The sequence below is a fragment of the Aspergillus thermomutatus genome (assembly GCF_002237265.1).
Source record: "Aspergillus thermomutatus strain HMR AF 39 chromosome Unknown NODE_243, whole genome shotgun sequence".
NCBI classification, from domain to species: Eukaryota; Fungi; Ascomycota; class Eurotiomycetes; order Eurotiales; family Aspergillaceae; genus Aspergillus; species Aspergillus thermomutatus.
In genome coordinates, this window is record NW_020798293.1 from 3,879 (window position 1) to 27,892 (window position 24,014).

Sequence of the window (24,014 nt, forward strand, 5' to 3'; positions counted from 1 at the left end):
TCAAGAAATAGTTACCCATTATTGCATCATTCCGTGGGTCAGACCCCGTCCACGGCCGCCAGGTTCGGTCCGGCTTTGGTGAAACGGCACCATTCCAGGGTCAATTGCGCATCCATTGCAGCTATCAGACCTATTATCCGGAATAAAGTCAGGTCTTGGTGTATGTCAAGCCAGGATAAGACTGTAGTGGGTCTTGGCTGGTCCGATCTCGATATCATTATCGTGATTGGTATAGAAACAGAGTAATCTCGGTGAATCTATACTCAACTTCATCTAGAGCAAATGACGTGGTCTGCTCCATTACGATAACATAAATACTATCAACCTACAGTACCTACTGCTTCAAAACAAGCACACAAAATGGCAAACCCCACCCCACACACCTACGGAAACGAAGTCTTCGCCAACGGCCTCCAAAACATCAAACCCCCAATCAGCTTCTACCCATACGACTGGGAATCCCACGCCAAGGAGGTCTTGTCTGCCAACAGCTACGGCTACCTCCGGGGCTCCGCCGGCCTCCGCGAAACAGACGACAACAACCGCGCCGCCTTCCGCAAATGGGCCATCATCCCCTCACGGCTCGTCAAGGCCGACTTCCCCAGCCTCAAGACCACGGTGCTGGGCCAGGAATACGACTACCCGATTGCGATCGCGCCGATCGGCGTGCAGCGCATCTTCCACCGCGACGGGGAGGTGGCGGCCGCGTCGGCGGCGCGCAGGGAGCACGTCCCGTATATCCTGAGCACGGCTTCGTCGACGAGTATCGAGGAGGTGGCGGCGGCGAGCGGGGATGGGGCCCGCTGGTACCAGCTTTACTGGCCGTCTAACGAAAACAATGAGATCACGGTTAGTTTGCTGGAGAGGGCGAAGAGGGCCGGGTATCGCGTGCTGGTCGTCACGCTCGACACGTATATCCTTGGCTGGCGGCCGTCGGATCTGAACAATGGGTATAGCCCCTTCCTGCGGGCGGACAGGAACGGCGTCGAACTGGGGTTTTCGGATCCTGCGTTCCGGCGACGGTTCCTTGAGAGGCACGGGGTGCAGGTGGAGGAGGATCTGGGCGCGGCGGCGGCGGAGTGGGCGCATACGATCTTCCCTGGCATGAGTCACTCGTGGGAGGATCTCAAGTTCCTGCAGCGGCATTGGGACGGTCCGATGGTGCTGAAAGGCATCCAGAGCGTGGCGGATGCGCGGCGCGCGGTAGAGGTCGGCGTCCAGGGGATTGTGGTATCGAACCATGGAGGCCGGCAGCAGGATGGGGGGATCGGGTCCCTCGATGTGTTGCCGGAGATTGTGGACGCGGTGGGCGACCAGCTGGACGTCTTGTTTGATTCTGGTGTCCGGGGTGGTGCCGATGTCGCCAAAGCGCTGGCGCTCGGGGCGAAGATGGTGCTGATCGGGCGGCCGTATGCGTATGGACTGGCGATTGCGGGTGAGGCCGGTGTCTCGCATGTCCTGCGAAGTATCCTTGGGGATCTGGAGCTCAGTCTGCACCTGTCGGGGATTCAATCGGTGTCTCCTCGGCATCTCAATCGGTCAGTCTTGCGCCGAGTGAGGTAGTGAAGCTGCTGGCCTGTTGTTCGAGAGATTCTAGCCGAAAGATATATATATATTGCGTTGCTGTCGACAAGGGTTGAGAAGTCATCAAGTGGAGAAATATATTAGAGTCCATGTGTTAGACTGTCACAGGATAAATGCTTCAGAATATCAACATCAACAGAGCTGGACCAGCAGAGGCATTCTTAGCTAGAAGTACGTAGTACTATTCGATTGATATTGGCAACCATCAAGGTAAGCGTGTAAAGATATATTATAAAACACCTCTACTCATCAACAAGAGCGGGTTGTGTAGTGTAATGGTTATCACTCCAGATTCTGATTCTGGCAATCTTGGTTCGATTCCGAGCACGACCTTTCTTTTCTTTTCTTTTTCGCTTTTCCTTTTTCACATATGTATCATTCGATCACTCCCCATATTTCTCTTCTTGCCCAATTGTCTATGTTCTCTTTTTTTTTTTTTTTCAACTTCCTGGCCTAGTAGAGCGAGTGAATAATACGATTTACTGTCAGAGATGCAGCTTAATGCTTATATAGTGGGCCTCAAGCTCCACCTCCCATACGGCGCAGTAGATAAAGTGAGATAGCAAGGTTACAAGCTAAGATCATGAAAAGGGAAAAGGAAATGATATCCTAAACTCGATTGTTGTTGCATCTCTATGACCAAAGTCTATAGTGGTGAGGTCATCGAACCCGGTCAATCCACGTCATAAAAAGAGACCTGACCAACCCTCACAAGTACTTGAAGTCAGAACCCAGCTCAATTGATCATCTACGATATCACCAGAGAACAAAATGGTGCAAATCAGTCGAGTTCAAAAGCGCCCCAAAGGCCGCCATCCTAGAGAAACCGAAGTGACCGACTATGTCTATGGCACCCGGTTCGCAGCGGAAGATCTGCCGCACCATGAGATGGCAGAGCACGAGATGCCAGCGGGCGTTGCGTATCGGTTAATCAAGGATGAATTGAGTCTTGACGGGAATCCATTACTGAAGTACGTCCTCTCCTGAGAAGGTTGTGACATACTGACGGAGTACAGCCTGGCCAGCTTCGTCACCACCTACATGGTAATCATAATCAACCTTATGCGCGAAACAGAGTGTTGCTGACAGCGTACAGGAAGACGAAGCCCAGAACCTCATGACCGAGTCAATGAGCAAAAACTTCATCGACTACGAACAATACCCGCAAACAGCCAACATCCAGAACCGCTGCATCAACATGATCGCGGGCCTTCTACACGCCCCAACCTCCTCCGACGGGCCGGATATCAAAGACGCCATCGGAACATCGACCATCGGATCCTCAGAGGGTATCATGCTGGCCACGCTGGCGATGAAGAAGCGCTGGCAGAACCGCCGCAAGGCCGAGGGCAAGGACTGGATGCGCCCGAATATCGTGATGAACAGTGCGGTGCAGGTCTGCTGGGAGAAAGCAGCGCGGTATTTCGATGTCGAGGAGAAATATGTCTACTGCACGGAGACGCGGTACGTGATTGATCCCGAAGAAGCGGTCAATCTCGTGGACGAGAATACCATTGGCATTTGTGCGATCTTTGGGACCACGTACACGGGCCAGTACGAGGACGTCAAAGCCATCAACGACCTGTTGATCTGGAAGAAGATCGACTGTCCGATCCATGTGGATGCCGCCAGCGGCGGGTTCGTCGCGCCATTCGTGAATCCGGCCCTGGAATGGGACTTTCGGCTGTCCAGGGTCGCGTCGATCAACGTATCCGGTCACAAGTATGGTCTGGTAGGTACAGATCCCTGCTCTTCCAGGCGTCCCTGACAATAGATAGGTCTACCCCGGCGTGGGCTGGGTCTTCTGGCGCTCAACCGAATACCTCCCCAAGGAACTCATCTTCAATGTCAACTACCTCGGCGCCGAACAGGCAACCTTCACCCTCAACTTCTCCAAGGGCGCCTCCAACGTCATTGGGCAGTACTACCAGCTCATCCGGCTAGGTCGCCACGGCTACCGCTCCATCATGCGGAACCTGACCCGCACCGCGGACCATCTCGCCACGGAACTCCAGAAAATCGGATTCATCATCATGAGCGATGGCGCGGGCAAAGGCCTCCCGCTCGTCGCTTACCGGCTTCCACCTGATGATAGCCGGCTATGGGATGAATATGCGCTGGCGCATGTGCTCCGCCAGCGTGGGTGGGTGATACCCGCGTACACGATGGCGCCGCATAGCAACCAGCTCAAGATGATGCGGATCGTGCTGCGGGAGGACTTTAGTATGGATCGGTGCAACGTGTTGATTGAGGATATGAAGATGGCGATGAAGACGCTGGAGGAGATGGACCAGTCGATGATCGAGAATTATATTCGGTATGTGCCGTGCTCCTGATTCTACTGTATATCGGAAAGCTGACGGAGCCCTGTCTAGATATTCTGCTAGTCATCGGATTCATTCGCTGGCTGAGAAGCCCGACCACCCGGTTTACCAGGGCGAGACGCATTCGCTTCAAGGGAAAACGGGCAAGACTCATGCGGTGTGTTGATTGTTTGATGTGGTTACAGATTGTCCTGGCTAGCTGTGAAGCGTTATCGGCGCAATGACTGTTCAATTGAAGGGCAAAAGTACTTTCGATAGGTGTTATGCTCCCTGATGCGTGTCTCTCCTCGGTTTGTAATGTCAGCATGTACTCCGGACTTTGCGAATAATCGAGACCCCTTGCGTGATACTAGTCATCAAGCTACATGTCGCTCTCCGATGAAAGTGTCAGAGGCTCACTCGCTTGCTCTGGTCGTAGCTAGATAAGCTCAGAGACCGCTTCGTGCTACGAGCCAGGCCTGTAGACACCGTGACGAACTGACGGTAAACAAATCTGTAGTCCAGAACAGTCGGCTGACAGAATAAGCAGTGCGATGAATAAAGCAGAGACGCGCCCTCTATCAGAAGGATGGAAGTCCAGACGCAGCCTCGACTTTGACCATTGACAAACCCCGTTCGAAAGACGAACCTAGGAAAGCTTAGTGGAATATTGCTTGATGACAGTGCTACCGTATGTGCACTTCTACTCATATCCTTCGAAGTGAGGCATCCAAGTTACCATTCAGAAGAAATCCGACGTTTTTCACAAGTTATTCGTCCCTTTCTACTTTTCCATCCTAAGTTGCACACAAGCGCGATATGTGGATCCGGACGTAGTAGATGCAAGGGTGGGCAAAATATTGCATATGATAGATGGCATATCATATCCGACCAACTCTACGCACAATAGTCTGGCGGATCTGCAGCTAATAAAGCCTGATTTAGCCTGTTATAGAACTCTCTCGAGAAATGGAGTACAATTGGGTTTACAAGAACAACGCCAGAGTTATGGGCAATCCTGATCGACTGTAGCCGATGTTAAAGATTATATGCAGTAGTTTACGGGGCCTCTCGACGGCCATTGGAAGAGATCATAACCTTGAGACCTGAGCAGTTTAGAACGTCTGACCGCTGTGTGCTACAAAGTACGATACCCAGGAAGAAATGCCATGTTGGTCTCCAATTGGAGCTCGGCAAGACAATCAAAGACTCTGGTCAAGACCGATTCATCGAGGATCTGTACAGATCACATCAGAGATAATCCGCCATATGTTGACCAGAATGATCAACATGCCCGTCTGATTTCCTTCTTAAACTTCCGATGCTCCTCGTAGTCCGGACAGGCAGCAGGGCGAAGCATATGTCAACACCATGGAGTTGTGGACGCTACTCGGGCTGCTAGCTACCGCCAGCCATGTACAGGCCAAGGCCGTATTCGCTCATTTCATGGTAACCCCATTGCTCCCATCTTCGTATAACCCCTAACATCGACCAGGTAGCCAACGCCATCAACTTCACCCAAGAAACATGGACAAACGACATCTCCGCCGCGCAGGCCGCCCACATCGACGCCTTTGCCCTGAACATCGGCTACGGCCTGCACAACTACGAGTTGATCCTCAACGACGCCTTCACCGTCGCCCACCAGCGCAACTTCAAGATGTTCCTCTCCTTCGACATGGGCCAGGACCCCAAGTGGCCCGCCGACGAGATCGTCCAGGTAATCGACAACTACGTCACCGGCAGCGCATACTACAAGCACCACGACGACAAGCCGCTCGTCTCGACCTTCGAGGGCGGCCAGAGCGCAGACGTCTGGAATGACGTCAAGCACAACGCGCAGTCTGAGTTCTTCTTCGTCCCGGACTGGTCCTCGCTGGGCATCCAGGCCGCCTCGAGCAGCCCCGTCGTGGACGGCCTGATGAGCTGGCACGCGTGGCCCACCGGCGCGCACGACATGAACACCACGCTCGACGAGGCGTACACCGCGGCGCTAGCCGGCCGGCCGTACATCATGCCCGTCTCGCCGTGGTTCTACACCAACCTGCCCGTGTTCCACAAGAATTGGGCCTGGCGCGGCGATGATCTCTGGTACGACCGGTGGCAGCAGGTGCTCGCGCTGTCGCCCGAGTACGTGGAGATCATCACCTGGAACGACTACGGCGAGTCGCATTACATCGGCCCCATGCACGAGGACGACCTGGGGATTTTCGCCGTGGGCGATGCCCCCTTCAACTATGCCGAGGGGATGCCGCATGATGGCTGGCGGGAGTTTCTGCCGTATGTGATCGACCTGTACAAGAGCGAGGGGAAGAATGCAAGTTTGGCCAGGGAGGGGGTGGTCTCGTGGTACCGGCTCAATCCGGGGTCTGCGTGTTTGAGTGGGAAGACCACGCCGGGCCAGCAGGCGACCGAGGGGACGAACTCGTCGAGCCCCAGATCCCTCATGCAGGATAGGGTCTTCTACTCGGCGTTACTGGAGTCGGCGGCCGACGTGACGGTGAGTATTGGCGGGGCCAACAAGACGGGGAGCTGGACGGATACGCCCAGCGGACAGAAAGGGCTGTATCATGGCAGTGTGCCCATTGACGGGCAGACGGGGGAGGTCGAGGTGACCCTATCACGGTCTGGCGAGCTGATTGCCCAGATGAAGGGCCAGGCCATCACCACCGACTGCCGCAAGAATCATGGATACAACAACTGGAATGCGTGGGTGGGGAGTGCCATGGCCGAGAAGAACGTTACATCTGAAAATACTTCATCTAACAACAAGAAGAATGGCTCGCAAAGGTCGAGACCGACGATAACGTTGCTGCTGGGCATGGTATTGTTGGCGCTGGTGTGAGCATACGCAAGACCGAGTGATATCCGAGGATGACACTGATCAGTACATAATCTCCTCCTTAAGATAATTCTGTATTGATAGTAATAGATCATGAAATAATAGATGCACTTGACTCTCTCAAAGTGTACCGCAAGGTCTCCCAATCGGCAGGTGGATAACCTCACCTCACCAGGAGCAGGCTTAGGGTATCGGCCGAGCAGACCCATGGAATGCAGATACACTCAGCTACGAACCATTTCTGGCTTTCTTGTTTCTACACCGAGCACGCGGACTCCCTCGTCCATGCACATCTGCTGACAAACAAACGTCTCTGCAAATCGGACTGCTCGAGGTGACGCCTTCTGATTGACCCTTTAGAGACAATAGATGAAATCATGAAACTGGTAGAGTATCGGCGATCTGCGAAAGGCTGCAGAATACCCTCGGCTACCGACGATTGCAGAATTCAGGACAGGAAAAGCAAATGACCGGCCCCAGAGCTCGCCAAGTAAAGTGATTGCTGAAGACCATCCTGAAGGAGACACATGGCTTGGCTTGAGGATACCCACATGGCTGCGCATAGTCTGCCCTGATAGCAGCATGCCTTATCGAGTTTCAGTCTATGACACCATCTACATCCGCCACCCGGACAGCACCGAACTTCGTTTCACCACCGCTTACCATCCCGGGTGTGTTTGGTATAGATGAAGTTTGCCAACCGTTGATGAGCCTTGGGCCCTCTCCAGCCGAGAGGACAGCCAGAGTTTCATGCCCCTTGCTTTCGAGGCAATCATTGTGCTCCTCCGCTTCGGCCGAACGCGGCCAAGGTGATCAATTCCATTGAGTAGACATGTGCGAGCTCTATAGCTTCAAGCTCAGCCGTAGCCCTGATGCTTAAGTATAAGTATCCCCTTGTCCCTGAGAATCAAGAAGGAAACGACATCTCATCAATACACTTGCCACGGCCTCATACTCTCTGTTAGTCCGGTCAACATGTCCGGGTCCCTCGAGACCCTACCGACTGCTTCCATTCTACTCCGGCATGCCTCTCGTCCAAACCCTCGGATTCCTCCCATAGCCCGGCAGAGCGTCTCCATACTCCCCTGTCGCATCGCCATCATTTCACGCGACAAACTCAAGAAAGAAGCATCTACCAAGAACCCCGATCTGCGCCGATGTGTCGCACACAACAGTCTCCTCCGGCGATCCATGGAGGAAGCACACAACAATATCCGCAACCGCATGGCTCCATTTCGCTTCGAGGACGACGATGATGACAGTCCGGACATGACTACTCAGAGCCCTAGCGAGAGCTTCCCCTCCATCATCCGAAGCACAATCACCACCGCTGTGAAAGCTATGGTGCATCGACGACGGTCAGCTTGTCGACGGCCGACTCTCATGAGGGTCTTGTCCTGATGGCGTCGAACGGGCACACTACCTCTACTCAGGGACCGGGTGGAAAGGCGCCTATCAATAATTATCGTCGCTACTACGCTGCCAGGTTCGTCTCTGGTCGGAAACTGTGCTCTCCTGCGGGATATACAATGCATGCCCGCGTTGCGGGTTGATGACATCACCACTTGATGCTATCGGCTTGGTCATCTCAACATATCAGAGCATTTTGACGGGATGATCTTTGTCCAGAGTCATATTCTACATGCCGATAATATCCTCCCTGACCACCTTCGCTCCTTGCCGGTCAGTTGGTGCTCTAGACGAATTACGAAGACACGCTGTGACGATCCTTTCTTACCTTGCTTGTACATATATCTCGGCTGTACAGAGGCATACATTAATTGAACAGAATATGACAGATGTGGCTGTTCTTCCGCTGCATATTGTAGTCAACAAGTCTTTCTTATGATCCATACTGGTCAAGTCCGCATAGTGATATATAGAGGTCACCTCAACCATATTACAGCACCAGCAAGTTTTCCAAAGATATTTACAACGGTATATTGAAATCCTATGTTTTCTCCAGAGGAGAGAGAGAGGTCAAAAAGAATAAATAAGACGAAAGAAAGAGAAAAAAAATGGTCCCTACGAGGGTCGAACTCGCGACCTTGGCGTTATTAGCACCACGCTCTAACCGACTGAGCTAAAGGACCGTTTGTTGAATATCTGCCCGTTTTAATAATATATAAGCATAATATTCTCGCGCCAGCCTAGGGGTATCTGATTCCTTAAATTGAATACGGAGTATTCACATTTCTCGAGTTGCTTCCTCATTAGCATGGTCTGCTGTCCTTGTTGCTGCTTCATTGCTATCACCAAGGAAGGGAAACTATTAAGGTAATATAAGGTTAGGTTGCTAGTTATGTGTATATATCGTCTTCAATATCCCTCTGAGTTAGAAGCACTTGGCCATTACATATTGATTGACGCGTCAGACTGACTACTACAGGATTTTTAATCCATTGACTGACCTATTTGGATGGTATAGGATTAGCTACCCTAGACTGGTACGTAGAATGTATGGCAAGAAATGACAGTGGCTCATGCTGGCCTTTAAGCTGGCATTCACTATTTCAATACTCTCTGAGTGAATCTATGATTCTTGTCACCCTAGACCTGTTATTGACGGCAAGTTCCTGATAACAGCTATCTAAAGCACAGATATCTCCTTGTTCCAGTGTTTAATAAAGTGAATAATAAGGGGACAATGAGGTATATCAACCCCGGAGCTGGTCGAGGGCTTCTGCATCTTACCTTCTGCAACCATCTGGGCCACCAAGCTACATCCTTCTTCAAACTACGTCAAAGCTGTTACACGTTGAGTTTGCAAGCAGATTTCTTCCTCTCTACAGCTGCCAGGACTCTTCCACCTCGAATCTACGACAGATACCTCATCGCAATGATCTTCAGCAAGATCGAGAACAAGCTTGAACAAGCCGGACACCTCAAGACTGCCCAGCTCATCCGCCTGCTGGAACATTACGCTCAGTTCCAGCGTTTCCACTCCAAATACTGGGTCCATCAGGCACTCCGCCTGGACTATAAGATCCGAGAGACCGTACAGCGCGAAATCCACATTAAAAGCCTGTACGAATCCTACAACCAGTCTGGAAGACACCACCCCCTAACAGACGCGGAGTTCGAGATGGTCCACATCTGGCAGGATGAGCTGGACGACCTGGACAAAACCTACTGGTGTCTCACTCGCGAGCTGAACTGGATTACCAGTACGCAGTTCCAGGGCCCGCTGAAGAGGGCGTACGCCGCGCACCACAGCAACCCCAGCTGGTACTTGTCTGCGAACCATCGCAGGGAGTGTGCGGAGCGAGGTGGCTGTTGTGCGAGAGACTGTGGGTGCTGCGGCAAGCCTCGAGAGACGGAACGGTTCTTTAAACTCGGACACTGCACTGAGGAGTGTCCTTGTTGCAGAAAGGAGTTCGGGGAGAAGAGGCTCTCTTTGCGAGCGAGGGCGGATATTGATTTCGAGAGAATTGGGTTCAAAATGGAGAGGGCGTACATCTGGGGTATTTGAATTGGGAGGAGACGGATTTATTTGGATTCTTTGGTGCTGCTGGCTTCTGTCCATATGTCTTCGTTCTGTCTGCCACTCTCAATTGCTGCAATTTTCAGCACCCAGCTGTCGTCAATGATCATGTATGATATCACAAATTTCAAGCATTTCTTTCACCCTTTGCATCTATCTACTTCTGTAGCTGAGTAGTCTCGCCGACCCATCTATTAGTTGCCTATTGAGCAGTACATTCTGAAACTAAAATGACAGACCATTATCAACTGCTCTTCTGCGCCAATACAACTAGTTAATTACCCATGCATCAGATTGAGTAGGCTTATACTTCTCTCCTGGTCACGTACCTCTGTTATATATCCTTACCGCATTATTTTCGCGGTGAGCCACAATCTACAGGTCCTTGAGCTGTGCATCTCTAGAGAGGCGTTCTGAACCCGTCGCTCACTGTGCTTACGCTGTAGCCGAGTCCTAAAAAGGCACCGATATTCCTATCGACAGGGATCTGACTGGCGTTAGTTGACACTCAGACCGGCCAACGGACGCTACGTCCTTAGATCAACATCCCATTCGGTTTGAGCCTCTTGTGGAGGCGAATACCTCTAATCTGTATCGCTGTGGCTTGTTGATCCAGTGTCAAACGGCCGGTTAGCGTCTTCTGCCTGTCCACGGGAAATAATGACCTGTTACTGACTCGATTAATTCTTCCTGCAATAAAATGATATTCCCAGAGGAGGAGGCTTATAGCCCCGCATTCGCTGACATTATAAGGATCCGGTCTTCAGGATATTCCTGATCACTGCATATGCTCTCTGTTGCGCCGAGAAATCAGCTTCATTCCTCACACCTTTCGCTCAGCGTATATTGCCGCTACTAACGATGGTCCTCAAGGAAGCCCATCAACTTCACCCGTACGGCTGGGAGACCGGCCCGGAAGAAGAACGGTTCAAGGTTTCGACCCTCGAGTACCTAACCGCCTCCTGCTTCACACACTTTGCCATATACTTCCGTCTAGAGGACGCGGATAAGCCTAGAGCGGCCGCTGTACTCAAGGAAGGTCTTGAGCGTACTCTCGCCCAGATCGGCCATCTTTGCGGCACCATTGAAAAGGATCCGGAGGGAGGCCACTCTTTCGTCAAGAAGCGAGACAGCACGACGCAGTTTATCGTGCAGTGGCTCGATGCGCCCGAGGATGCAGACCAATTCCCCTCGATGGCCGATATTGAACAGTCGAGCTTTGCTGGCCTCACGCTCGGTGACTTCAAATACTGGGGGCTCGAAGCGATGACATACGGCGAGCGCCCGGAAGCGCACCCGGACGCCTCTCCTGTCGTCTCGGCCTTTCTGGCCAACTTCGTCCGCGGCGGCCTCGTCTTCATCACCCACATGCACCATTACGCCAACGATGTGATGGGCTGGACGGGGTTCATCCATCAGCTGGCGGAAAACTGCTACGCCATAACCCACGAGACGCCGTTTCCACCCTGGGATCCGGCCTGCAACGACCTCTCCATCGTCTCCAAGCCCGATCCTCCGCCGGAGCAGCAGGTCGACGGTCCCCCGGAGCCACAACTCCATCCAGAGCAGAAACCAGGCCAGTGTCTCCTCTTCCACCTCCCAAAAAGCAAAGCCGAGGAGCTCAAAAAGCTCGCAACACCCCAAGACGGCACCTGGATCTCGACCTACGACGCCTTCACCGCGTTTATCTGGCGCACCACGACTCGGCTCCGCCAGCCCGTCTTCCAGAAGCCGCTCGACAGCCCCATCTTCTGGTGCGAAGCCGTCGACATGCGTCGCCGGATGAAGAACCCCCCCGTCCACCCGCGCATTCAGCACAACGTCCTCTCCGCGCCCCTGCCCGACCAAGTGCCCTTCCTGCCACTCACACACGGCGATGTCATCTCGGACAAGCCGCTGTGGGAGCTGGCGGCGCACATTCGCCGGCTGACCAGCACTCAAACACAGGAGAATCTCGACGCGGTGCTGACGGCCGTCTCGTTCGTGCGGGACAAGGCGGCCCTCAACCTACGCATCAATTCGAAACCGCCCATGTCGATTCTGACGACGGACCACCGGGCGGCTGCTGTGACCGATGCGGACTTTGGCTTTGCGCGGCCGCTTTGCCACCGTCATTTGCAGCGCGGTGTGGGTGTCACGGTTGGTGTGCACCTGGTGTATCCGCCCAAATTTGACGACAGTCCGGACTCTGACGAGGGGAATATGTTTGCGCTTATGTATGAGAAGGAGCTGGCGCGGGATTTGATTGAAGATGAGGAGTTTGCCAGATATTTTGAGTTCAGGGGTGTTGATAGCGAGTAGAGCTGTCTTACCTTTTCTCTCGAAGTAACGCTGGAATCAGAAGCAGGGTAATTTGTATACATCCCACCTTGGTGGATTGTATTCGTTAAGATAGGTCATCAGAAACGCGGATTCCAGTGCGCCTCAAACTGGACGGCTCATGCCTTGCTGAATAGACTGGTTCCACGGGCCGGAAGATGTTGCTCTCTGTTATCCCCTTAGGCTTGACAAGAGTCACTCAAACCGTACCTAGCTCTTCTAAACAGATTCTGCACCTCTTGCGTCTTGAACTGTCTTTATTTGGTCGACTCCCATTAGACCGGAATGCATGCAAACACTGTTTTTAGGCTATAATGATCGTGACATCCCACTTCACTACCTCATACATCTCCATATCCGCACGACAACATATGCAAACAATATCAACCCTGCAAGCTCAGTCGCCGACTCACACCTATAGCGCAGCCTTGGCCAGATTACCCAGGAACGTCGAATCCTTAAACGGCACCGTCGCCTTCCCAAAATCCGCAGACTCCAGACCCTCCCTCGCAGCCCCCGGAAGCGAGTCCCAAGCGATCAGCGCCAGATCCCGCCCAAGGGTATCCGTAAACTGCAGTTCATGGTTGGTAGGGAAGTTGGTGAAGTACTCCACCTTGGGCCTGTCGCCCTGACGCTGCGGGCTCGCGGTCTTCTTGTAGCTGCCGTGGCCGGACGCCGCGCCGCCAAGCAGCGCCGGGTTGGCCACGGCCGGGTTGTTCACCCAGATCACGACGTTCTCCCAGTCGTGCCGGTGCGCGCCGGCGGACACGCCGCTGTTCGGCATGTCCTTGGGCATGTACCAGGCGTACATGATGCCAAAGCGCCCGTTGTGCCAGCCTCCGCGGACGTAGGTCTGTCCTTTGCCTGTGTCGCGGCAGCCGCCGGTGGAGCTGCCGGTGTCTTGGAGGCCGCCGCTAAGGGGTGGGGTGTGAGTGGTGAGATGGTTCGCTGGATTTGGGGCCTGTGGAGGGGATACGTACCTGACGTCGCCGTTGGCGGCAACGGCAGGGTAGGACTGGCAGCCATGTGCGATGTGTAGGTATGGCTCAAACCGCTTGAAGGTGGTTCCGATGGCGCCGGCGGGAACAGTCTCTGGGAAGGGGGTGATGGAGTCGTGGTTCACGACCTTGCGCTTTTCCAGTGGGGTGGCTTGCACTGCGAGGGCTGCTGCCACGATTGCGTGAAAGCTTTTGGGAAGCATTTTGGAAGTGCTCAAGATTGACGTGCTGGAAGACTAGTATTGGAGGTAATCGATTGATTGTGTTGATGACGGTCTCGGGCCGGGGAATCGGGACCTTATAAGCTTTTCTGTAAGAACCTCTTCACCGTCGACGGAGTCCTGCGCCTGCGTCTCGTATGCCATAGCTTCTATGGAATGCCAATGGGAGCCGACAAGTCAAACATGCATTCTCGTAGCGCATCCTTCACGGAAGCTGGGGCTATATCCATCCGTGAAGAAAGCCGATTGCCTTGGACAAGGATCTTTGAAATGGCTGTGCAAAACAGGTCCAATCATGGAGTCTGTCGTAACACGCACTTGGCTCGATCATGAATGCCAAGCATGGCAGGTCTTAGGGATGCCTTCAAGCTGTCTCCGGAAGCAGCGGTAGTGAGTGAAACAAATCAAAAGTCAAATAGATATGTGGCAGTCCTAGGGTCTTGGCCATGGTCACCGCCAGCTATTCATTAAGCATCGGGCGCCAAAGAAGCCACATATGATGCCTGGGTCTGATTGATGGTCGGGGATAAATCGGCGAAATGGCCAAAGGTCACCACTGGTGATCTGATTGTCCCAGCATGGTCCCTTCCTTCGTTATTTTGGATCCGATGTCTCAGTGATCTCGAGATCTAGACTATGGCATCTTTACAATGCAAATGACTAGATGAGGTATTAACTGCTGTAACCTCATTCATATTCGGGAGAACAGTGCCCGAATCAGTGTGCAACAGTCAACATGGATGGAAAGAATATGTCTTGGAACAGTCATAGTCTGCTACAACAGAGTGTATCCTCGACTCAAAACTTGCAAGACCATCCTGAGGACACTCAAGTAAAGCTGCTGGTTTTGTGCTCTCTCTAGTATATCCTTTCAGCCCAGCCAGTGTTTAAACCCCACATGATTGCCATGACGGGAATTGACCATTACGACCAGTCCTTTGATACGCTCCATGAGAGCACTATGTGGGAATCAGAAAATCCAATCAAGATATACAGACTCTAGTGCCTTGGACTGTTATCTCTTGTACGAACTAAGGTAGAACTAGACTCCAGCGAGGCCTTGATTCGGCCAAGGGATAGGAACGCCGACGCTTAGCAGGCTTGATTGGGAAGTCGATAATGTCACGGATACTAGCAAGTAGGTTCTCTGAGACTGGTGCCCTTGGGGCTACATTCTTCTTTAGAAGGAGTGAAGGCGACTCTAAATCTACTCGCTGATATATGCGCTTTTAGCAGCAATAGCGGCCGCCAGCGCAGCTAAGGAGACGCTCTGCATAATATCAAAGATGGACACCTCGGCCGCCGCTTGCTGAACGAGCATATTCCGGAGCTCAACTGCAACAAGAGAGTCGATCCCATACTGTGCCGGCTTGTGGGCCAAGTCGATATCGTCGAGAGGGATCATGAAGATGTCTGAGATCTTCTCCGCAATAGCTGTACCAACGTGGTCGACAGCTTGCTCCGGTGACTCGGCCGCGGCGAGCTTGCTGGCGAGCGAGTTGGAACTCCCTGTCGGGTTCGTGCCCCCACTGTCGGCCTCACGGGGCTTCAAGGCAGCAAATCGCATATCGCGTCCGAGCTGGGACTCGCCCTTGGCGTCCCAATGGGCACCTGGGCGAGAGTCGAGCCCGACCACAACCTGCGGATCGTACGGATGGAGGATGGTGGTACCGAGTATCGAGAGGACCTGCTCCTCGTTGATGGGCGCGTAACCCACTCTCTGCAAGTGACCCAACACACCCGTATTGGCAGCGACGCCGATGCCCTTGACGGCTCCAAGGTTGATGGAGACGCCAGGCAGACCTTGCGACACTCGCCAGCGAGCCAGTGCATCTTGGTAGGAACCCCCCGCAGCGTAGTTGGCCTGGCTGGCATTACCGGCGACAGCAACGGCCGAAGAGAGCATCACGAAGAAGCCCAGAGAGTCTGGCTGCGCGAACTGCGTGTGTAGGTTCCATGTGCCATGGACTTTGGGGTGGATGGCGGTTTGGTAATCGGCAAGCGTCATTCGCTCCAGGAGGGTGTCCTAGGCAGTTATCAGTAACGACAGACGTGTGTCTTCAACAATCTGTGCGACTTACCTTTAGAACCATGGCTCCTTGTATGACACCACGAATGGGTGGTAGGCCGTTTTCTTGACATTGGCGCAGAGAATCTGCAAGGCCACTTTCGCTTGAGACATCACAGCTCACAGCCTTGACCCGGCAGCCCACCTGGCTGAGTTCGTCGACGAGCGCAGCAGCTTGCTCACTCCGGCCCGCACTCCTTGATAAGATGATGACATTCCTGGCCCCCTGATCAGCCATCCAACGCGCAATAGAGCACCCAATACCGCCCACACCACCAACCAGGAGGTAGGACGCATCCGGCGAGAACTTCGGAGTCAGCGATCGTTGCAGCATCGGGACCGTCACGTCCGATCCAATAGACAACACAGCTTTACCGATGTGGTTCTCTGTCTGCAGATAACGGAACGCCTCTGCAACGTCCCTGATGGAGTAGGATGTGAGGGGATGGACCGGCGAAAGCTGGTGCTCTCCAACGAGCTTGGTGGTTTCGGCCAGGGCGCGATGCAACTGACGCGGATTGTGTTGGGCCAGAGCAAGCAGCGAAAACGCCGAGAAGGACGTAGGGTGATTGGAGGGCCGCATCGCCAGATGGCTATTGGCCTCGAGGTCGCGTTGGCCGATGTCGACCAGATGGCCAAACGGCGAGAGAGCATTGAAACTCTCTTGGAGAAGCGATCCAGATAGGGAGTTGAGGACAACGTCGATGCCGCGGCCATGGGTAGCGCCAAGCACGCCTGCCACAAACGACGTGTCTCGACTGCTGAAGAGGTGATCTTCCGGGATACCATACCTGTGTATCATCAACTCGCGTTTCTCAGGCGTCCCAACAGTAACAAAGACCTCCGCGCCTACATGACGCGCTATCATGAGAGCCGCCTGTCCCACACTTCCTGCAGCCGCATGGATGAGCACCGTCTGGTCGCGCTGCAGATGCGCAAGGCCTGTAAGGCAGATATACGCGGTGCAGTAAGCGACAGGGAGCGAAGCAGCCTCCTCGAAGCTGAGGCTCGGAGGCATATGCACGATACTTGTCCAGGGCGTGCGCGCGATGCTGCCAAACTGTCCGCGCGGCAGCAGACCAAAGACGTTATCACCGATGGCATAGCCTTGCGCAGCGGCTTCAGCGCCCACACGGCTGATGATGCCAGCGCACTCGAGCCCCATGAACTCGCCACGTAGCTGGCCGGTGGCGACCATGACATCGCGGGCGTTGATGCCGTAGGCACGAGGCTCGATCTCGACCATGTCAGGAGACAGCTCGCGGGTATCGGAAAGGGACGCATCTTCCGTAAAGGAGAGAGTGTCAAGTCGGCCGGGAACACCAACGTGCAAGCTCAACTCTCGGTCTGCTTGGCGTAGCGGCGCCAGGGTGATGGCGTCTGTGGCCGCAGCATCGGCGGGTGAGACAAGGCGATTACGGGACGTATCGTCGAGGACACGGGGTATCTTAAACACGCCGTCTCGAATGGCGTACTCGAACTCGCCCGGCGAGGAACTGTCGAAGCTCACTTTCAACACTTGCACAATCGCTTGAACATCATCCTCCGACCAGGGAGATGCAGAGGGGTCGAGATCCAGTGATACATACGACCGACCAAGATACTCGCTCCTTGCGGTGCGCAGGAATCCTGCCGCAAGACCGAGGTCTGGCTTTTCACAGTCGACGGAGCCGCCACGCGTCACCCAAAGCAGGCCTTTGCAGTTGGTGGTCATGGCTTTAATGGCTTCAAAGGCTGTGGCGTCCATGTCCCGGAGAATGGGCTGGTTGATTTCGCCCAGGAAGACGCAGATCTTGCCAGTATATGATGCTGCCGACGTAGACTCGAGAACATATACATCGGGCAGAGGGGCAGGAGCTGTGTCAGGTTCCAAGGTGGAGATGAAATACTGCAGAGACTCAAGCCACTGTAGTGGAGGAACGCCTGTTTTGTCACTAGTGACGAGGATGATATCGTCGGAGCGAGGCAGCCGGGCCAAATCAATCGGCGGCACTGTTGATACAATCGTGCTGGTCTGATGTGCAGTCTCGCCTCTGTAGTCAGATACGGCAACGTCGACGCCACTGAAGCCCGCATCTTTAAGAAGCTGATCCCACGAGCCAACATCCAAGGATGGCTTTGGATCGTTGCTCTTGGCGTCCCACCATTCGGGCAGGAGACCAAGCACAAGCTGTCTATCAAGCTCGTAGTGAGGCGTCTGGACCATCAACAGCTTACCACCCGGCCTCAGGAGGGCCTGCACGTTTGTCAAAGTTTGGGGCACGATCCCAGATGCAATCACAACGTCGTAGCTGCCCAGCTCGAATCCCTGCGAAGATGGCTCGTTGGCAACGTCGAGCGTGTCAAACAGAAGAATATCAGACCACGCGGCTAGCTCCTGTGCGGCATGCTTAAATTCGTCATCCGAGGCGTTGGAAAAGTGATACAAAGAGCCAAGCGGACCTAGTGCTTCTAGCATGGCACGCGTCGTGCCGTCTAGTCGGGCGCCAATCTCGAGGACCCGCGCACGAGGCCGCTTGTGTACGATTTGGCGGAGTAGTGCGGCTCCTTCCGGGATGCCATCATGGTGGTTAGAGGACCACTTCTCGAGTAAGCCACCTTCGTTCATGAGATCTAGGGCCGCCTTCTGGCTACGGAGGATGGCCGCTAAACACGGGCCCACGCGGCACAGCATCTCGCCTCTTGGGCTCGCTTCTGCCACGCGTTGGGTGAGAAGTGCTCGATCCGGCCGTATGGCATCCGGCGTGGCAGACTGTAGTTTATCCTTCATCCACGCGTAGAATTCGCGGTAATGGCCCTGAAGGTTATCCGCTTCGCATGGAGAGATGTCGGCTAGAGCATCTTCCATAAAATAGAGGGAAAGTCTTCGGAGGTTCTCATCTTCACGCGTGTGCGAGGCGGCGTCTGAGTGAAGATTCAAATCAAGAGAGCGCTCCCAAGCCACTTTGGCACAGAGCCCTCCTCGCAAAGACTGTGTCCCATTCCCACCCAGCGAGCGTAGCTGGAGCCCATGCACCTCAACCACAGGTCTGTCTTTGTCAACAAGTACAACACCCGCCCTTATGCCTTGTACATCGGCATAGTCCAGTTTCGTGTGACATTGGAACGCCTGGCCCGCCTCACGGTTGATTCCACTCGAGACCCAGAGTCTTTCGATTGACTGGAAAACTCGAGGGCTCTCCTGGTGGAAAGCAACGCCGGGAAGAGCGGTAAAGGCGGCTTGCGCGACAGCGTCGAGCGTGGCAGGGTGGATGACGTGGTTGCGAGGGAGGTCGTTGGGCACAGATGTATCAGGCACAGTGATGGTGCTTGTCGATCGAAGTTCTTTCTTCGATTGGTGGATGTCGCTGATGTTCCTGAACGTCGGACCGTACTTGATGCCGAGAGATTCCAGGGTACTCCACATATCAATGGCATCGATCCGTCGCGCATGTCGTATTTTCTGGTCCAAAGAGGAGACGCCGTTTTCAACGTTGTTGAATTCAACCATAACGAGACCCTGTGCATGTCGCATCCATCTGTTCTCTGAAGTGATGGAGAAGACCTCGAACTCCTTCCAGCCTTGCAAGCCAATGGCCTTGTCACTGACGGGACGGAGAGCTGTTTGGATTTCAATGCCCTCAGCTGTGTCCGGAATGACGAGTGCCTGCTGCACGCTCACGTCTCGGATCTGGTACCCAGATATCTCACGGTCCTCCTGTTCTTCGGCGATAGCCAGCTGTTGCGTGGCGGCCTCGATAGCCAAGCAGATAAACCCACAGCCGGGATAGAGCATCTTGGATTGGATGACGTGGTCTTGAACCCAAGGCGACTCGGTAGCACGTAGTATGTGTCGCCACACCGGGGCTTCTGGGTTGGTCCCCGGGACCAGCGAGCCGAGGAGCTCGTGTGGACGTTGATCCCGCTGGCGAAGGCCCAGATTGAATCGCGGTTCAAGCCAGTGTCTGGTCTGATGGTTCCAGGGATACGACGGGAGATCGGTCAAGACGCGCACGTTCTGGCTTCTCCCGTGCGGGAAGTTGACGGCTTCGATGTCGAGCGGATAGCCCTCCCTGAGCAAGTTCGACGCCAGCGTCTGGAGGCTCTCGACCGCGTGAGCGTGCCGCACGAGACTGCCATAGTACGGCAGCCGGATTCCCTCAAAGTCCTCCAGGGTGAGAATCTCCTGAATGGGGCCTCCGAGAGCGGTGTGTGGGCCAACCTCGACAATGATATCGACGCTGTGGCTCGCTGCGTCGGCAGACAAGTCGCCCTGGACCATCTCGGTGAATGCGTCAACGAACTGGACGGGCTGCATTAGACTGCGAACCCAGTGTTCCGGGTCGGCGATCGCTCGGGCGCTGGTCATGCGGTAGCCAGTGACGGGGGATGCGAAAGCGACGGGTCCTAGACGCTCAGTCTTTGGGTCTTCCCTCGGCATCTTGCGGAGCGCCTGGCGGTAGTTCTCCGCGACGGGCTCCATGTGGTGGGAGTGGTACGCAGTGTCGACTCGCAGTCGGCGAGCAAACACGTCCTCGGCTTTGAGCAACGTCTCGAGTTCCTCAATCGCCGCAATGTCGCCCGCCACCGTCGTGCTAGACGGGCTGTTGACGCACGCCACCACAGCTCGAGCGTCGCAAGTAAGCCGCTCGAGATATTGTTCCACATCCACATGCCCAAGGCCAACCGCTAGCATGCCGCCCTTGATAGGCCCATCCAGGGTCATTTCGGCGGCTAGTCGGCTCCTATAGTAGGCGATCGCCATGGCGAGGCGGAGGCTGATGGCGCCGACCGCATATGCTGCGGCAATCTCTCCGCTCGAGTGGCTTGTTACAGCCGACGGTGTAACTCCCCAGGTCTCCAATAACCGGACCAGCGAGATCTGCACCGCGGCACAGATGGGGATGCTAAAGGCCGTCTGGTTGACTTTGCTTGCCTTGGCATCACGGCCAAGCTCCTCCATGAGTGACCAGTCGGCGCCGAGGTCTCGCAGGTGGCCATCGGCTTCCTCGAGAGACGCTTTGAACACAGGGTACGTTGTGATTAATTCTCTACCCATGGCGTACCATTGCGCTCCTTGGCCGGTGAAGACCATGCCGATACGTGGGCGTTGGGAGGGGCGCGATGGTCGAAACTTGGGCGTTTCCAGAACCTTGGCGACACCGTCCAGACCTTGAGTTATGGGGACGGGGTATGCCGCCACCCAGGGGAACATGGTGCGACGCTGGCCCAAAGTGTAGACCAAGTCCTGAAGAAGAGTCTCGGCGTCTTGTGGACCATGCTGGTCCTTCTGACGCAGGAAGTCTGTGAGTTGTGCGACCATGTTCTCGAGCGCATGCTCGTCTTTGGCGCTGACGAGCAGAAGCTTATACTTGTCGCCAGTGGACCCAGGGGCGGATTTGCCATTGACATTCCCATTGACAGAGCGGTTCTGTGCGAGTCCGTTGGCATCTTCCATAATGATGTGGGCGTTGGAGCCTCCATAGCCGAAATTGTTCACCGACGCTCGCATCGTCTGGCCAGGAGCCACTGGCCACTTTTCCAGCTCGGTAACCACCTTGAGTCGCCACTCATCCAAGGCCAACTGGGGATTGGGCTTCTCGAAGTTGATTGAGGGTGGAAGCACACCTTTCTCCATCGCCAGCACGACCTTGATAACACTAGCCAGCCCGCTCGTTGCCTCGGTATGGCCAATGTTCGTCTTGACGGAGCCAATGCGTAACGCCTCATCCTCCCTCCGTCTATGACTCTGAAAGACGGACGCAATTGCACCCGCCTCAATCGGATCACCAGTGGCCGTCCCTGTGCCGTGGGCCTCGAAATACTGCGTCTGGAGCGGTTCGAGACCAGCTTTGGCATAGCAGTCTCGCATGAGAGCTTCCTGAGCTGCCTGGCTGGGCGACGTGAGGGTTTCAGTTTTGCCATCTTGATTCAGGACCGACTCCCGGATGATGGCCCGGATGGGGTCGCCGGCCGCAAGCGCATCCTCGAGGCGTTTGATAACGATGGTGGCCACGCCCTCCCCGCGTCCGTAGCCGTTGGCACGTTCATCAAAGGCGAAGCATTTACCATCAGGTGAGAGAAAGCTGAAGGGGGTGTTAGTGAGATCGATCATTGACCCAAGGACAGCATGCGTACCCGAAGGATCCCAAGGCTTTGAAATTGTCGGGGTTCAAGAGCACATTGGCGCCGCCCACGATGCTCATCTCACTCCCTCTGCTTCTGAGGTTCTCCACCGCTTGGTGAAGAGCCACAAGCGTCGTTGAGCATCCAGTATCAATCGTCATGCTGGCCCCTCGGAGGTCAAAAAAGTGGGATATACGGTTGGATGCCATGGCAGAGCCAATGCCCGTGATAAAGGATCTCGGCAGGTTGTCCTCATCACGGATCAAGGCATCCCTGTAGTCATGAAAGAATGTGCCCGCAAAGACGGAGGTGTTGGAGCCTGCAACTTGTGATAGAGGAAGGCCGGCTGTATGACAGTCACGTTAGCGAGTAAGCCAAGGGAGAAACTCTATGACTTGAAAGTTAAAGGGGGAAGCACACCATTCTCTAGTGCCTCGTAAACCGACTCCAATTGAAGCCGGAATTGAGGATCTAACGTCTACACGCATCTCGTCAGTCAGATTTGACTACAGGGTGCTGAGATGGGGTTCGTACCGAGGCAGTCTCCGTAGAAAAGTTAAAGAAGGCAGCGTCAAATAGCCCTAAATCCTCCTCCAAAAAGTGCCCGCCGCGAATGTGTGACTACGCCATCATTAGCCTTGGAAGCTTTGAGGAACTTATGAGGTGCTTACAGTGCTCAGCTTCTCGCGACTTGGATGATAGGCCCCTTTGGGATTGAATCGTGACGAGGGGATCTCGCTCCATGCACTCCGTCCTTCTTCGAGCAATGTCCAAAGTTTTGATGGACTTGATGCATCCCCTGCAAACTTGCAGCTCAGTCCAATTATGGCAATTGGCTCTCTTCCCATGTTGGAAGAAGTTGACGAAGAAATTGGCATAGAAGCTAGGGTGTAGGATAGGTCCTTTATCCTCAGACCGTTATTTTATAGTATCTTAATCAATGCATACGACTAATTATTGTACCCTAGGGCAGATAAGCCATGTGTAATAGAATAGCAGGATATATTATTATGTGAGATTAGGCCAGCCAACACTTTTACAACTTACAGATGCTATAATGCCACCGACTATAGTCAGTATTTTGAAGTTTCTGAAGCATGTTCTAACGTCAGCACTACCCTAAGGTAGATAAGCACTACATAATAGAAGCAGGATACATTATTTACATGAATTAGCGCTGGCCAACACTTTTGTAACTTACAGATACTATAATGTCACCAACTATAAGCAGTATTTCGAATTTTCGAAGCACGTTCAAACCGTCAGCACTAGACTACCCTTCGGCTCCTCCGTTGCATCCGCTTTGTTTCAGTTATACTCGGGGGCCGAGAAGGCTGCCCTACTAGGGAATATCATTTGCTGCTAGCAGATTCTATTCTATATTGTACACAGATTTTTGGTAGCTAATATACCACCCCCCACCCCAATCACTGCCTCCATACGGTTACATATGCTCTTGCTAGGCTATCTTGTATCGTAGTATCTAACAGTGACCACGTATCTTGGGCAGCCCCTATCAAAAGATGCCTAGTATCCTCGTTACTAGGCATGACACTGCGGATAGAAAACTCTAGCCATTGCGGAATTTGCAGAACGCTACCATTATTTGCTGACTGCTCGACTGCGCCTCACGATTACACATTTTTACGGATCACGGAACTAGTTGCAGGGCTAAAGATCACGCAACCGGCCGACGACGAACACGGGAGATCCTTACGGGTCAGCCATCCCGGAGCTAAGACCAGAATCCGGCACAAACAACGCACGGTGTACTTAATTTGGAAGGCCGTTGACTCATTGCACATGTCTCTGACGGCCCGGCCTAGTGGACCTCAGGAGTCGGGAGTCAGGACCCATCGTGCGGGTCTGGGGCTGAAAACCAAATGTAATACCTTGGCAGAATAGCTATGGAAGGATCTGGCCATCCTGACATGTTGACATGACTTGCATAAACCGCTATGTACCACATTCCGTGCTCCCATGGCGTTTGGCAGGGGCCACCGACCTGTAGCGTGCAAACATGTAGTGATAAGCAATGCTACTGCGGAAGACGCGGCCAAAAGCTCTTAGGTAGTTATTAACCAACATGT

At 54.0% G+C, this 24,014-nt stretch overlaps 7 protein-coding genes across 7 annotated transcripts; 5 read left to right on the forward strand and 2 right to left on the reverse strand.

The window, feature by feature from the left end:
- Positions 1 to 360: 360 nt before the first annotated feature.
- CDV56_100847 (putative FMN dependent dehydrogenase) lies at positions 361 to 1,563 on the forward strand (the record flags this gene model as incomplete). The annotated part of the gene is made up of 1 exon (XM_026754466.1): positions 361 to 1,563. The coding sequence occupies one exon, from the start codon at positions 361 to 363 to the stop codon at positions 1,561 to 1,563; it is 1,203 nt and encodes a 400-aa protein (XP_026611203.1).
- A 792-nt stretch (positions 1,564 to 2,355) lies between these two features.
- On the forward strand, positions 2,356 to 6,732 carry CDV56_101148 (uncharacterized protein; the record flags this gene model as incomplete). Its single annotated transcript, XM_026754767.1, has 6 exons — positions 2,356 to 2,555; positions 2,601 to 2,628; positions 2,681 to 3,316; positions 3,363 to 3,901; positions 3,960 to 4,065; positions 5,383 to 6,732. The coding sequence occupies 6 exons, from the start codon at positions 2,356 to 2,358 to the stop codon at positions 6,730 to 6,732; spliced, it is 2,859 nt and encodes a 952-aa protein (XP_026611204.1).
- A 972-nt stretch (positions 6,733 to 7,704) lies between these two features.
- CDV56_101933 (uncharacterized protein) lies at positions 7,705 to 8,130 on the forward strand (the record flags this gene model as incomplete). The annotated part of the gene is made up of 1 exon (XM_026755552.1): positions 7,705 to 8,130. The coding sequence occupies one exon, from the start codon at positions 7,705 to 7,707 to the stop codon at positions 8,128 to 8,130; it is 426 nt and encodes a 141-aa protein (XP_026611205.1).
- Positions 8,131 to 9,568: 1,438 nt separating this feature from the next.
- CDV56_102187 (uncharacterized protein) lies at positions 9,569 to 10,201 on the forward strand (the record flags this gene model as incomplete). Its single annotated transcript, XM_026755806.1, has 1 exon — positions 9,569 to 10,201. One exon carries the CDS (start codon positions 9,569 to 9,571, stop codon positions 10,199 to 10,201), a length of 633 nt encoding a protein of 210 aa, XP_026611206.1.
- Positions 10,202 to 11,074: 873 nt separating this feature from the next.
- On the forward strand, positions 11,075 to 12,514 carry CDV56_102380 (uncharacterized protein; the record flags this gene model as incomplete). Its single annotated transcript, XM_026755999.1, has 1 exon — positions 11,075 to 12,514. One exon carries the CDS (start codon positions 11,075 to 11,077, stop codon positions 12,512 to 12,514), a length of 1,440 nt encoding a protein of 479 aa, XP_026611207.1.
- Positions 12,515 to 12,947: 433 nt separating this feature from the next.
- On the reverse strand, positions 12,948 to 13,733 carry CDV56_102620 (NPP1 family protein; the record flags this gene model as incomplete). Its single annotated transcript, XM_026756239.1, has 1 exon — positions 12,948 to 13,733. The coding sequence occupies one exon, from the start codon at positions 13,731 to 13,733 to the stop codon at positions 12,948 to 12,950; it is 786 nt and encodes a 261-aa protein (XP_026611208.1).
- Positions 13,734 to 14,958: 1,225 nt separating this feature from the next.
- Positions 14,959 to 22,772, reverse strand: CDV56_102872 (uncharacterized protein; the record flags this gene model as incomplete). Its single annotated transcript, XM_026756491.1, has 6 exons — positions 14,959 to 15,777; positions 15,833 to 21,884; positions 21,937 to 22,270; positions 22,345 to 22,402; positions 22,459 to 22,545; positions 22,596 to 22,772. 6 exons carry the CDS (start codon positions 22,770 to 22,772, stop codon positions 14,959 to 14,961), a joined length of 7,527 nt encoding a protein of 2,508 aa, XP_026611209.1.
- Between the last annotated feature and the right edge of the window lie 1,242 nt (positions 22,773 to 24,014).